Source organism: Zootoca vivipara, chromosome 2 (assembly GCF_963506605.1).
Source record: "Zootoca vivipara chromosome 2, rZooViv1.1, whole genome shotgun sequence".
Classification (NCBI taxonomy): domain Eukaryota; kingdom Metazoa; phylum Chordata; class Lepidosauria; order Squamata; family Lacertidae; genus Zootoca; species Zootoca vivipara.
Window position 1 is genome coordinate 13,644,490 of NC_083277.1, and position 14,785 is coordinate 13,659,274.

The following is a 14,785-nucleotide window of genomic DNA, read 5'->3' on the forward strand; positions in this document are numbered from 1 at the left end:
GAGGCAAACAGATGTTCCTGCAGCCAATCGTCTAGGGAAGCTTTTAATGTTTGATGGATTTCTGTATTTTAGAATTTCTGTTTTTTTTGGAAGCCGCCCAGAGTGGCTGGGGGAACCCGGCCAGATGGGCGGGGTATAAATAATAAATTATTATTATTATTATTATTATATAATCGGAAGCCCCGTTGGACGTTCAGCTTCCAAAAGAACGTTTGTGAAATATACTCGGAGTCCTGTAGTGACTTCATGCTCTTTATTGCAGCTTGTAAAACTGTGAATGAAATGCCCCCCCAAACCTCAGGCTTTTATATACATGAGTCCCATCTGATTGGCTGATTCTGCTTCCCTCCTGGAGCCTGATTGGTCTTCTCCTGCAAGCCCATCAGTTGTTGCATTCTAGGATCCTACTTGCCTATTGTTCTAAGATCCAAGCTTAGGACATAACAGTTTGAAAACCAGAACACTCACTTCTGGGTTTGTGGCATTCAGGAGCCAAAATGTCTGAGAACTAAGTGTTCGAAAACCAAGGTACGACTGTACTTGAAATAAATGAGTTCTGATCTTTCCTTCACCATAATATGGTAACTGTCTCCTTACAGCCATCTAAGTTTAACATTATTATGGCCAACCCAAATGTCTCAAACTAGTGAGCAAGCTTTTATTTATTTAGCTATTTATATATTTATATGCTGTTGTATCATAAAAAATTGTCAGCGTGCTTTACAGCAACATATAAAACCAGACAGCAAAATCAAAAAAGGTTTTTGAGTCCACCAGAACTTAGGTCTTAAGCAAAGCAAGGAAGAGGAGTGATGGAGGAAAGCTGTCTTGCTGTTGACATCTGCAGGGGTCAAAAATCCATTTCCCTTTTATACCTCACGTGCGGCTGGTCACAAAGAGCACTCGCAGTTCAGAATTTTCCACCAAATAAATGATCTGTTTAATGAAGATAAAAGAAATAACGGATTTGAAAATACTGAATCTGAATTTCAAATTGAACTGGTAGAGGGGAAAAACAAATTGTCAAGAATGTATAACTTTATATTAGAGTGGAACACCAAGGATGAAGAGACTAAGGAGGTTATGATTAAGTGGGCAATTGACTTTGGTTATAATATAGACCAGGCATCCCTAGACTTCGGCCCACCAGATGTTTTGGACTACAATTCCCATCTTCCCCAACCACTGATCCTGTTAGCTAGGGATCATGGGAGTTGTAGACCAAAATATCTGGAGGGCTGCTGTTTGGGGGTGCCTGATATAGACTATGATTTGTGGCTAAAGCTCTGGAATCAACATATAAAGTTTACAGCGTGTACGGTATTAAAAGAAAAAGTCATGAAAATGATGTACCGCTGGTACCTGACACCAGTCAAATTGGCAGAAATTTACAAAAAGAAAGACAAAAAGTGTTGGAAATGTAACCAAAAGGATGGAGAAATATATCACATGTGGTGGTTATGTGAAAAAGTGAAAACATTCTGGGAGCTAATATACAATGTGTTTTTTAAAAAAGTTAAAATATACATTTCCCAAGAAACCAGAAATCTTTTTGTTAGGATCAATGGGCAACGAAATTAAAAAGGAAGACCAAAGACTATTCATGTATGCCACCACAGCTGCTAGAATGGCTCAAAGATGGAAAACAACAGATATTCCAACAGTTGAAGAGTGGAGGGTCCAAATGATGGAATACTCAGAGTTAGCTAAAATGACTGGAAGGATAAGGGAGCAAAAAGACCAGAAGTTCCAAAAAGATTGGAGTAAATTTGTGGAATATTTAAAGGATTACTGTAAAACAATAAAAACACTTAACAGGATTGACATAAAACCTACAACAGGAGTAACAGAGGTCTGTGGTTACAAAAATGGTAAATATAACTAAGAGAATAACAGAATAACAGAGACTAGGATGAAGAAAGCGCAAGGTATAAGACGATAGCGTAGAAAACCAAAAGTGGAGAAAGGAGGAAGTCACATTCGGCAGAACATTAGAATGTATATAGTAAATAGTAATGGAAGTGAAACAGAAGAATTGTCTAATAGATGATTATTTTTCCTTTCTGTATGTTGTAATCTTGTGTTTGTATTTGAGAAAATAATAAAAAGTATTTTATTTTATTTTATTTTAAAACTTAATTTGCCACTGGGCCATTGGGTTGAGCTGGGGAATTTGATGTTTCAGCAGCTCAGTCTGACTCCCCAATACACCCCGAAAAAGGGACAGATCCTCTCCCCGGAGAATGAGGCTGTAGGGAAATTGAATATCAAGTCATCTGTATTGGCGTCAAAGAAATCCACGCGACCGCCTTCATAGTCCAGGTACACCCGGATCTTCCTGGGCTCGTATCTCAAGCTCAAGAGGGTCCTCTCGGAGGATGTAAACGCCGTGAGCCGATAAGGAGACAATGGAGTCCTCAGTGAGTCTGGCAGGGCCTTGCCCAGAGCCCAGATTCCCCCGTTGGGATTGAAATTGACCTTTCCTTTCCTCACGACGGACTCTCTGGCAGCTCCCACGGCCCAGACCTCCCATTGCCTTTCACGTGGACGTGACTCTCCTTTCCTCCTGACGGACGGTTCTTGCGAAGCCCGCAGGGCCTGTGGCGTCGCCTCTTCCACTTCCACCTCCCACCAGTGTCTTCCCGAAGCGAGTCTCTCTTGGCCCAGCACAAAGGGCTCCCAGTCGAACCGCGAAGGGTTGTCAGGCAGGTCCTGTGTCCTGCATCCCCATCTTACTCTCTTCAGGTCCTGGGAGAGGATGAGGTTGGCATGAGCTGTGCTGGGATCCAGAGTCACGTTCACTGCAGAGAATAGAAAAAATAATAAAGAAGGATGGTTGGATGGTGCCCGTAGAAGCATAAACATGACCAGAGAGGGACTCACAAAACTCTCTTTCCACTGGCTTCTGGTCAGGAGGCAAGGCTAACCTACCTCACAGAGGTGTTCTGGGGATTAATAATAATAATAATAATAATAATAATAATAATAATAATAATTTATTTGTACCCCGCCCTCCCCGGCAGGAGCCGGGCTCAAGGCGGCTAACATCATAAAACTAACACTGTATAGACTACACACAGTATACAGTATTAAATGTGAACAACATAAGCCACCTCAAGCTTACAAAAATATGGGATTTGAATGTAATGAAATTTAAATGGCTGCCTGGCGCCAGGCAAAAACATACCTCTTTAAGCAGGCCTTTGGTTGGTTTGATGGACATCCTATGCCCTTTTAAAATCTGTTTGGGGGTGGTGGTTATTGGGTAGTTGTTTTTATTTTGATTATGTATTTTGTGGATTTATATTCCGATTTTATCCAAGAACCACCCTGAGACCTGTGGGTATAGGGCAGTATATAAAGTCTAATAATAATAATAAGTTATAAGTAATAATAAACAACTAAAAAGTAGCCTTCTCAACCTGAGGGAAGATTTTAATGTTTAATGTTTTAGTATATGCTGGAAGCTGCTCAGAGGGGCAACCCAGTCAGATGGGCGGGGAAAGATTATGATCAGTGATATATAATGAACTGGAAAAAAATCAGGTCCAGTCGTGTCCGCCTCTGGGATTGCAGCGCTCATCTTGCTCTATAGGCCGAGGGAGCCAGCGTTTGTCCGCAGACAGCTTCCGGGTCCACCTGTGTTATATATGGATAACTCTGAATTTTCTTGTTTCTTGTTAAGTCCTCGCCCACCTCAATGTCAGCTGACTCCAGGGAGGGGCATAAAACTCACCTGCTTCAGCATCCAAACCCCCCATCCTCCTCTGGCAATGCCCAGCCATAATAAGCATAGCCCTTTGAATGGAGCGCAGGGCCAGAAGTCCGGCGGGGAGGGAATCTGGCAGCGGCTGATGCTCATCGGAGAGGAAGGGAGGGAGGCCAGCAGCAGGGGGAGCCAGAGGAACTGCCCGGCACACCCAGCTCGAGGCAACGACATCGAGACGGAGCAGGAGCAGGAAGACGACTGCCGGGGCCCATAAGCCCCTCTGGGCTGGTTGCAAATGGGAAGGGAGGAATGATGGTCCTTAGCACCGAGGAACCATTCTGTGCAAAGTTTCATGTGCACACTGATGGCATTAACATAAATAAAGAATAAGAAGAATAAAAAATGCATTGCAACCTGATTTTGAGCCTTGGGCACTCACCCCCTGAATCAAACGGTCCCTGTCTCCTTTCACATAACTTGAGCCCTCCCATTCCAAATTTTACTTTGGCGTTGATATTTAAACAGAAGAGATGAGCGCGCAACCCCAGAGTCGGTCACGACTGGACCTAATGGTCAGGGGTCCCTTTACCTTTACCTTTTTACAGTATCCTTGATGGACGTTGGCTGAGGAGGCTGCTGGCTCAGGGTTCGAGGGGGAACAAATTCTAGATTGAGGCCTAGCTGCTGCTTGTTCTCCAAGCCATGTTGAACATCTTTTCACCCACACCGTTTATACTGTGGCATGGAATGTGGCCCATTTGTGTGGAAGAAAACGCTGCAGATATTTAATGTTGTCACATAAAATTCATTCCCTGCCCTTTACCGGCAGGTCCCAGGGCGGGTTGGAACAATTTAAATAGGTGTCAAAGGCCAGGGTAACCTCTCTGAAGGGGCCAGGCACTCACCTCTGTGGGGAGGAAACCCCACAACTTTGAGGCCAGGAGTGCCAGCTTGGCCCCACAACTGTGGGTGCCTGGGGCCGTGGGTGCCATGCAGCATGCATGGCCCTGACACCAAAATTTGTGGATACATACCTGGCCCCTTCACTTTGGCACCAATGTTTGAGGCTGCCACAGAAAATGCCCCCTCCTTGAACATCTGTGGGCAGTGGAAATACTCCCTCTTCTGATCCTAACACCCAAGAACAGGCACCCCCAAACTTGGCCCTCCAGATGTTATGGGACTACAACTCCCATCATCCCTAGCTAATAGGGCCAGTGGTCAGGGATGATGGGAATTGTAGTCCCAAAACATCTGGAGAGCCGAGTTTGGGGATGCCTGCCCAAGAGGGTCTTGCAGGGAAGCAGGCAACCTCTCAGATATTTGGGGCCTAAGTCATTTAGAGCTTTAAACACCACCAGCAAGAGCGCCTTAAATTCACCGAGAACTGAATTGGCAGCCGATTATTAGATTTACCTAGGTGTTTAACATATAGCAAGGTGCAACCTAGGTTAAGAAATTCTTGTTTTGACATAGGATTATATTGCAATGATGTTTTTCATGGGGAGCAGGTGCGATTTAACACAAAGGCCCCTTACTTGACCTCAACCTCATGCATTTAAAGAGCCAAAAGCTCCCTTATGTTTCAGTCGCGGAGATCTACCTTTCTTCCGTGGTTGTGAAAGGATTCGTAGAGGCGTGTTCTCCTTGAACTTTTCATGCAGGCACAACCTTGCCATGGGTTTGGTGTTGCCGGCACAACGATGCAAAAATGGGTGGCTTCAGCGGCGCAGAGGGGTGACTTCGGTCAGAATAAAACGTTTGCTCAGAGGTCAGTCCTTCCCCCGACTATGGTTTGGCATGACTCCTGCAAGGCAAAACATTTTTAATGTGTGACATTTTAATGTATTTTAATTTTTGTTGGAAGCTGCCTAGAGTGGCTGGGGAAACCCAGCCGGATGGGCGGAGTACAAATAATAAATTGTTGTTGTTGTTGTTGTTATTTAACCTGAAGCCAACAGAGACCTCCACCTCCTCTTTCTCTGCCTCCCCAGCCCTGAGGGAAGGCACGATCCCTTTACAAAAATGCTGGGAGCCCTTCAGATGTTCTGGGGCTCCATTTCCTATCATCCCTGACCATTGGCCATGCTGGCTAGGCCTGATGGGAGGAGGAGGAGGAGGAGGAGGAGGAGGAGGAGGAGGAGGAGGAGGAGGAGGAGGAGGAGGAGGAGGAGGAGAACAACAACTTTCTCAAACCCTGTTTTATGGTTAAAACTCTTCTCCCATTTTTGTGCATTTGTAGGGGATAGTGAGAGTTCCTTTGCATTATTCTATTGCTGTTTCAGCATGTGGGTCATGCCTACTAGTTTTTAAGCTGCGGTGGTTGTTCTGCGACTTAACGCAATGTCGTATACCGCAGCCGTGTCGTGTGAGCTCCCCCGTTCCTTCGTGAGCCCGCAAAGCAGTATCGGACTCCTGTCAAAGGCTAGCAGTTGTTACCCCTGAATAGAAGCACTTCTATGAAGTGGTGTTGTGGCTGCACTGCAACATTTTGTTGCAGATGCCCATTTGTCGGCGTCGGTTGCTGAGCTGCTCTGCACGCTGCGACCCGAAAGGCACTGTGGTGGGGTGTCTTTGGGTGCCAGATTCCACAGGTTAGGGCAGGGGTGAGCAACCTTTTCTAGCCGTTGGCCGGTCCACCGTCCCTCAGACCATGTGGTGGGCCGGACTAGATTTTGAAAATAAATAAATACAGTGGTACCCCTACTTACGAACTTAATGCGTTCCGAACGCACATTCGTAAGTCTAAAAAAAATCGTAAGTTGAAGCAACCCTATCTAAAAATTCGTAAGTAGAAAACATCCTATCTAAACCGCATCCAAGATGGCGGACGGAGCTCCGTTCGTAAGTAGAAACATTAGTAAGTAGAGTTATTCATAAGTAGAGGTACCACTGAATGAATTCCTATGCCCCACAAATAACCCAGAGATGCATTTTAAATAAAAGGACACATTCTACTCATGTAAAAACACGCTGATTCCTGGACCACCCGCAGGCCGGATTGCGAAGGCAATTGGGCCACATCCGGCCCCCGGGCCTTAGATTGCCTACCTCTGGGTTAGGGAGACAACATGGGGTAGCTTCGCCAACCAGATGTGTTGATAGGTTCCTTTAGTCTGTGGCTAACTTCAGATGTGCTCAGAAGCGATAACCGAAACCAGTTTGCAGCAGCTACGCCTACAACAGCATTCCTTTGACTGAACTGAAAGTTAAAGTGAAACAATATGGGCGCTTCCAGAACAGAGCTTAATGCTACAAACATACTGGCTGAGTATTGCAAGCAGAGTGCTGGCAACAGATTCCATAATAGGATGAGCTTTAAACTAGAGTAGGTAACCATTGTCCCTCCAGATTGTGGTGCCGCAAAGTAATTTTAAGAAACCCTGGACTAGGTGGTCTTAAAAGGGAAGGGACTGTTCTGTGGCCGTATAAATTACTTTAGTGAGGGGAAAATGCAAACAGAACTTGATTTTGCCCCTCTCCCCCCCCCATCCCCCCAAAGAACTGCCATTCGAATCATAGAATCATAGAGTTGGAAGAGACCACAAGGGCCATCCCAGTCCAACCCCCTGCCAAGCAGGAAACACCATCAAAGCATTCTTGACATATGCCTGTCAAGCCTCTGCTTAAAGACCTCCAAAGAAGGAGACTCCACCACACTTCTTGGCAGCAAATTCCACTGTCGAACAGCTCTTACTGTCAGGAAGTTCTTCCTAATGTTTAGGTGGAATCTTCTTTCTTAATAGCTGCTCCTCTACTCCTAATACGTTAGCACAGGGCTTCCCAAACTGTGGTCTGTGAACTTCATTTGGGTGGTCCATGGCATCTCCACATTAACTGCACATTCGATTGCTACTTGTATTTCTTGCCTTGCATTTTTATTGTTTTACAGTTTTTTTTAATTCTACAGAATGCAAATGGTGACGAAGTAAAATGCAATGTAAGAAATGAAAGAAGCTGTAAAAATACAATTAAAAACCTAGCACAATGTGAATTACAATACAGTAACTACAACAGGCAAAATAATTAAAATAATCCAGTGGTCTGCTAAGACCACCAGCAATTTTCAAGTAGTCTATGGGAGTAAGGAGGAAGTCTGAGAATCACTGGGGGTATTTGGGGGGGGGCAACGACAAAATACTATAAAAACTACTGCTTCCCAGCATGTATCTCAAAAATGCTTTTAAAAAAACAAAAACCCAGTGTCAGCAAATATAATACATTAATGGGAATTTATAAATGTTCTAAATTCCACTGTCTGCTTTTCTATTCTGCAAAGTTTTAATTTTCTTGAGGTTTTCTGTTTATATGGTGCTATTTCTTATTACTGTATCTGTGTTTTGTATGTTGCTTAAAACTGTGATATTTAAGGAGGTATATAAATTATTTTTAAAATTAAATGATTTTGGATTGTTGTTGTTTTTTATAAAAAAAAAAACCAGGAACTTTTTGAAGGTGCAAAGTGTAAGCAGGTAAGCACACAACAAACAAACGAACAGCTTTGCATCTTGCTCCTTCCTCCTTACCTTGATCCCAGACCCCAGAAGTCCTCTGTCTGTGAAACCTTTTTGCTTTGAGGTGGAGGATAACTCAAGACAACCGGAGGCAGTGCTGCAAAATGCACGTTTGCAGTTATCGCACACACATGCAAGGGAACTTGCGAAGGCCGAGGCAGACTCAGGATATTAAGCAAAGCCGCAAGATAAGGTTCCTGGGGGAAACTCAGACCACACTTACCACACAATAGGACATGAAACAGTGGAATGAACAGACCTGCTGGCTAATCGGACCTCGCCAGTCTTCAAGTTTCGGTGTCTCTGAAGTTGACAGCAGCTTCCAGGCAGAGACTTTACACCAATGCTTCTTGTCACCTCCCTCCTCAGGTGGTTTTATAGCCTGCCCTTGATGCTACTCCAATGCAATCCTCATTGGTTACTCAGGGGACTTTTTGAGTCGGACTTTTCTTTGGCAACGCCAAACATTGCAAAATGAAACCTTTGCTTATCGGTTTTGCCTCTCCTACAAGCAAGTTGGATTTACGTAAGCGGACAAAGTGCTCAAACAAGCCCGAATTTATGAGCTAAGTTATCAGGGGAAAAAGTGAGGCCTCAGAGAAAGATGTGAGAGGGGTGGCCGCCGGGGGGGGGGGGGCAGAGAAGCTTCCTCATGGAACTGTAGCATGGAGAGAAGACATGTTATAATTTGAGAGAAAACGTAATGAAAATGCTGTACCGATGGTATCTGACCCCGGCCAAACAGGCCAGGTTGTACAAGAAAAGCTCCGACGTTTGCTGGAGATGCCAAAAAGGGGCTGGTACCTTTATGCACATGGGGTGGGACTGTGTGAAGATTGGATAATTTTGAGATAGAATATACAATGAACTCAAAAAGATCTTTAAATCATCGTTAAAAAAAACCCCTGAAGCCTTTTTGTTAGGCATTATGTCCATTGATATACAAAAAAACCCCACAGAAACCTCTTTATGTACACAACCACAGCGGTGAAGATTTTAATAGCAAAAAATTGGAAAGGTGATGTAATCCCCACAAAAACTGATTGGCAAGCAAAGAAGATAGAATATTCAAAACTTGCAAGGATGATTGGGAGAATAAGAGGAAATTCTGACCAGAAATTTAGTAAATCATTTAGTAATAACACAAATCTCCTGACAGATTTGGATTGAATCTTGAAGTTTAAGGAAATTATAAAGTAAATTTTGTCCCTGATAATTAACTGAAAAGAATTTTTAAAAATGAAGTGTGTATAGACTAAAAGGTAAAGGGGCCCCTGACCATCAGGTCCAGTCGTGTCCGACTCTGGGGTTGGGGCGCTCATCTCGCTCTATATGCCGAGGGAGCCGGCGTTTGTCTGCAGACAGCTTCTGGGTCATGTGGCCAGCATGACAAAGCTGCTTCTGGCGAACCAGAGCAGCACACGGAAACGCCGTTTACCTTCCCGCTAGAGTGGTCCCTATTTATCTACCTGCACTTTTATTTTGCTTTCGAACTGCTGCGTATAGACTAGTAAGGTATAAATAGCACAATGAGGTGAATCGGAAATTAAAGGGTATGTAATGTCAAATGAGGTGTTGTTAGCCAGTGTCTAGGGTCTGTTTATGTTGTTTTCCATTTTGTTTACGTTCTATGTAAATTGTTTTGTAATAAAGAATCTTAAAAAAAGGAACTGTAGCGTTGGAAGGGCCTGCGAGGGTCCTCCAGGCCAACCACAGGAGCCCACAAAGTCAGTGAGGAAAGCCGGCAAGAAGCAGTTCAGCTCCGCTCTTTGAAGCCAGCCAGTGAGGTACCCTTTTCCAGGGGGGGCTTGGGGGCAGAGGCTCCAGCTTCTGCCACCCGAGGAAAAAATCCCCCGATCGGCCCAACTGCAGTCTGTTCCCACTGAAATCAATGGGACATCATGTGTCAAGACTTCAGGCCCATTGATCTGCATGGGAACAAAGGCCACATTCTGCACTATAGACTCAAAGCAGTATAGACTTTAGAACAGTCATGGCTAGCCCCTCAAAGGTAAAGGTAAAGGGACCCCTGACCATTAGGTCTAGTCGCGGACGACTCTGGGGTTGCGGAGCTCAGCTCGCTTTACTGGCCGAGGGAGCCGGCGTACAGCTTCCGGGTTATGTGGCCAGCACGACTAAGCCGCTTTCTGGCGAACCAGAGCAGCGCACAGAAACAGTTTACCTTCCCGCCGGAGCGGTACCTATTTATCTACTTGCACTTTGACGTGCTTTCGAACTGCTAGGTTGGCAGGAGCTGGGACCGAGCAACGGGAGCTCACCCCGTCACGGGGATTCAAACCACCCACCTTCTGATCGGCAAGCCCTAGGCTCTGTGGTTTAACCCACAGCGCCACCCGCGTCCCATATAGCCCCTCAAAAGAATCCCGTAAAAGAACTGTAGTTTATTATAAAGGTGCTGAGAATTTCTAGGACATCCGCACAGAGCTCTCATTCCCACAGGAAGCTGTGTGAAGCTCTGTGAGGGGAACAGGGGCGTCTCTCCTAACAATTCTCAGAAACCTAAACGAACTTGTTCCCAGGATTTTATGAGGGGGAAGCCATGACTGTTTAGAGGGGTAGGATGCTGTTTTAAATGTATAATGTGGGGGGGGGCTCATCTAGAGGGGATGCAGCCCATCTTTCGAGGGCACTTCTCTTGTTGCCACTTCCAGGTTTATATGATTTATCGTAAGGCCAACTAACGATTTTATGGCCTTCAGCATGGCATTTCCAATCTCAAGAGTAAACTTGGGACTTTCCAGCTGCATGTTTAAAACCCGGGAACAAAGGTCCATCAAGTACAGATGGGCAAATGTCTCAATTTCTGTTTCTGTTTCTCCTTTTCCCAATCTCAAGCTCTGTCCTCCACATTTGTTTCTGGTGCTTTTATTGTTAAAGGACCCGTGAAAGTTAATTAGCATTTTAATGTCCCTTTCTCCAAATATATACATTTTTGCAAAGCAATTTTGCCTAACGTAACACCTATGTGTGTTTCCCCCACCCATTATACGCATTTGTATGCACACTTTACATCAGTGCATGCACTTTTGCACACACAAATGGACAGCTGCATTGCAAAGTCTGGAGAAGCGCGGGTTTCAAAGGATGGCTGAGTTTCAGTTCTTGTGCTGTTTCAGAAAGTGTGAATTAGGTAGGCTCAGCTTGAGATGCAAAATGAATCAAACCTCTCCCCCTCCCCATCCATACCCTCAAATCACCTTAGTGATCCCAGGACCAGCCCCAATCCACACTGCAATGGTACAACCCCTTCCCTATCAACTCTCATAGAATCACAGAAAGGTGATGTAGAAATTTTGTAAATAAATGTATTTTTTATGAAGTGGTCTGTCAAAGATCTCTGAAGCTGACTGACCGAACCCAAAGGGTGCTCATCAATGGCTCCTCCTCATCCTGGAGAGTAGTGACTAGTGGGGTGCCACAGGGTTCTGTCTTGGGCCCAGTCTTATTCAACATCTTTATCAATGACTTGGATGATGGGCTTGAGGGCATCCTGAGCAAGTTTGCAGACGACACCAAATTGGGAGGGGTGGCTAATACCCCAGAGGACAGGATCACACTTCAAAATGACCTTAACAGTCAGGGGTGTCAAACTCAAATTCATCGGGGGCCGCATCAGCAGTTTGGTCACCCTCAAAGGGCCGGTTGTATCTGTAGGACTATGTGTCCACTCTTTATTATCATAAATTATTGTCACTGCATTCAATTATTACTGTTTTTTTGTAATAATGTAAGTAATAACTAGCTCTGAAAGCAGAAACATAGTCAGAATAATGGCAAGTAGATATTCAAATGTACAATTATTGTACAATTTATTGAAAAATGATTTTTTGTAACTGCACTGGGTGGTGGAGGCTCACTAGGGTTTCATGCAGGACCTTTGCAGAGCTACTAGTACCTGGAGATGCTGGGGTCTTTCTGCATGCAGGACAGATGTTCTGCCAGTGAGCCACCACCCTTCACCAAAGGGACTGGCTGAGGTTGACTCACTGGAGCTGCTCTCCTGGTTCCAGGGTTTAAGGGCCAGAAGTATAAAGCAGCACCCTATGTTTCTGAGGAGAGGAAGAGGGAGGGGAGGGAGGGAGGGAGGAAGGAAGGAAGAAAAGAGGGAGTGGGAGGGAGAGAGGAAGGAAGGAAAGAGGGGAGAGAAAGAAGAGTAGGAAATAAGGAAGGGAATAAAGAAGGAAAGAAAAAGAAAGGGAGAAAAGACGGAAAGGGAGAAAGAAGGAAGGAAGTAGAGAGGGAAAGAAAGAATAAGAATGAGAGAGAGGAAGAAAGATGTGAATGACGGAAGGAAGGAAGAAAGAAAGAAAAGAAGGAGCAGGGGGGAGAGAGGAAGGAAAGAGGGGAGAGTAGGAAAGAAAAAAAAGAGGGAGAGAAGACGGAAAGGGAGAAAGAAGAAAGGAAGGAAGTAGAGAGGGAAAGAAAGAATAAGAATGAGGGAGAGGAAGAAAGATGGGAAGGACGGAAGGAAGGAAGGAAGGAAGAAAGAAAGAAAAGAGGGAGCAGGAGGGAGAGAGGAAGGAAAGAGGGGAGAGAAAGAAGAGTAGGAAAGAAGGAAGGGAATAAAGAAGGAAAGAAAAAGAAAGACGGAGAGAAGACAGAGATAAAGAAGGAAGGAGAGGGAAAGAAAGAATAAGAACGAGAGAGAGGAAGAAAGAAAGGGAAGGGGGGGTCGCCGCCTTGATTCAGCGCCAGAAAAGAGCGCGAAGGGACCCAGGGGCAAAAAGCATTTCCCGTGCAGCGTGAGGCAGCGGGTGTCCGTTTTAGCAGACGTGCGTAAAGCCTCAGAGTTGCACGTTCATGAGGCTGAGCCGCTGCTGAGCTCACGTTCATGAGGCTGAGCCGCGGCAGGAGGAGGAGGAGGTGAGGCAAGAGGAGGAGGAGGAGGCTTGTTGGGTCGGTGCCCGGCAGCACCGTACGGAGAGTGCCGAGCCGCTGGGACGCAGCAGTGCTCTGTAGCACTTTGAATCCTCCTCCTCCTCCACGCGGCGCTGCTGGGTGCTTTGTCTGTGATTCAGCAGCAGCAGCCGTTTCCAGGCGCCGAGCCGTGGCAGGAGGAGGAGGATTCAAAGTGCTACAGGGCACTGCTGCGTCGCAGAGGCTCGGGACTCTTCGTGCGGCGCTGCTGGGGGCTGACCCGGCAAGCTGCCTCCTCCTTCTCCTGCTGTGGCTCGGGGCGCTCCACCGGCCGCCTTTCTACCTCCCCCAGGCCCCAGCTGTTTGTCGGCGCGGTGCTTTAGCAGCAAGGTCCCGCTGCTGGGTCCCGCTGGCTGGGGCGCTCGGTGGGCCACATGACGAGGCCTGGCGGGCCGGATTTGGCCCCCGGGCCTTGAGTTTGACACCCGTGCCTTAACAGATTAGACAACTGGGCCAAAGCAAACAAGAGGAATTTTAACAAGGAGAAATGTAAGGTACTATACTTGGGCAAAAAAAGTGAAAGGCACAAATACAGGATGGGAGACACCTGGCTTGAGAGCAGTACATGTGAAAAGGATCTAGGAGTCTTGGTAGACCACAAACTTGACATGAGTCAACAGTGTGATGCAGCAGCTAAAAAAGCCAATGCAATTCTGGGCTGCATCAATAGGAGTATAGCATTTAGCTCAGACATCCCCAAACTGCGGCCCTCTAGATGTTTTGGCCTACGAGTTCCGGTTCCGGTCGCAGGAATGGCTGACCCTTTTTCCATCTTTCCGACCTTCATAAGGAATTTGGCGGTTGCTAGGGGAGTAAATGGCAACCTCCCCACCTCTCCGGGGGTTACGGAGAGGGGCCGCAGGCCCGCAGATGCCCCTAAACCCACCCCGACTGTTCAAGGGGTGGGGGGGCCAGGGCTGAAAGCACTTATGGAGGAGCGGAGCTCCCCGGACGCCTACCTGCGTAGCGGGATCTCCATGATTAAAGAAGATAATTGGGCTTAAATTCATGGACGTGCTTCAAAAAGGAAGGGCAGAAGCTCTGTTTATTGCCAAGGAATTTTCGCTGCTGAGCGTGAGGAGTGAGGGAGTATATCATCGGCAAGAAAGATTGATTGGGACGCCACGAGAAGGGAAGTGAGTCTTCTTTATTCTTTCATACACTCTACGAGTTATTTTATACCTTCCCGGACGTGATGTCCTGTTTGTTTGGAACAAATGAGAAATGGAACTTAACTGTGTGAGTTGGACTCTATAAAACTATCGATATGATATGGTCAGAAGCTGTAAAACTGTTGAAGAGAGGCCCCCCCCCTCCAACTGGACAATCGGAGTGCGGCTGGAAGCGTTTGGATTTATGAGGTGTGACGCACTTGGAATTTGAACAGCGATCTGAAGTTAAGTTCAGCTATAGGGCAAGGAGAGCTATAAATCTGTTAAGAGTCTCTACATCATGTGACAGCTGTGCCTATGCCCGGAAAGCTATAAATTTTACTATGATCGTCTGCAAAAAAAACGTCGAGAAGAAAACGAAAGTGATCTGAGCTTTTTAAGATGGCGCTGTTTTGTGTTGAAAGACCTACGCAAGAAGAAAGCACTCCAGACAAAGAGGATTTATGGGGATT

The 14,785-nt window shown here is 45.9% G+C and overlaps 1 protein-coding gene across 2 annotated transcripts; it reads right to left on the reverse strand.

The window, feature by feature from the left end:
* Window positions 1–254: 254 nt before the first annotated feature.
* On the reverse strand, window positions 255–8,760 carry LOC118081011 (E3 ubiquitin-protein ligase TRIM11-like). Of its 2 annotated transcripts, none has more exons than XM_060270810.1 (3): window positions 8,483–8,760; window positions 5,313–5,516; window positions 255–2,801 (listed from the first exon to the last, which is right to left on the reverse strand). In XM_060270810.1, the coding sequence occupies exons 2-3, from the start codon at window positions 5,386–5,388 to the stop codon at window positions 2,182–2,184; spliced, it is 696 nt and encodes a 231-aa protein (XP_060126793.1). In that variant the 5' UTR covers window positions 5,389–5,516; window positions 8,483–8,760; the 3' UTR covers window positions 255–2,181. The 2 variants fall into 2 exon arrangements, with proteins under 2 accessions (XP_060126793.1, XP_060126794.1); XM_060270811.1 differs by having other exon boundaries at window positions 8,447–8,760.
* Between the last annotated feature and the right edge of the window lie 6,025 nt (window positions 8,761–14,785).

Bases quoted from the DNA above. Each gene is read 5' to 3' on its own strand.
- LOC118081011 (XM_060270810.1), bottom strand. From the start codon at position 5,388: ATGGCAAGGTTGTGCCTGCATGAAAAGTTCAAGGAGAACACGCCTCTA. The intron at 2,802-5,312 runs GTAGATCTCCGC...TATTCTCTGCAG, and splicing joins TTCACAACCACGGAAGAAAG to TGAACGTGACTCTGGATCCC.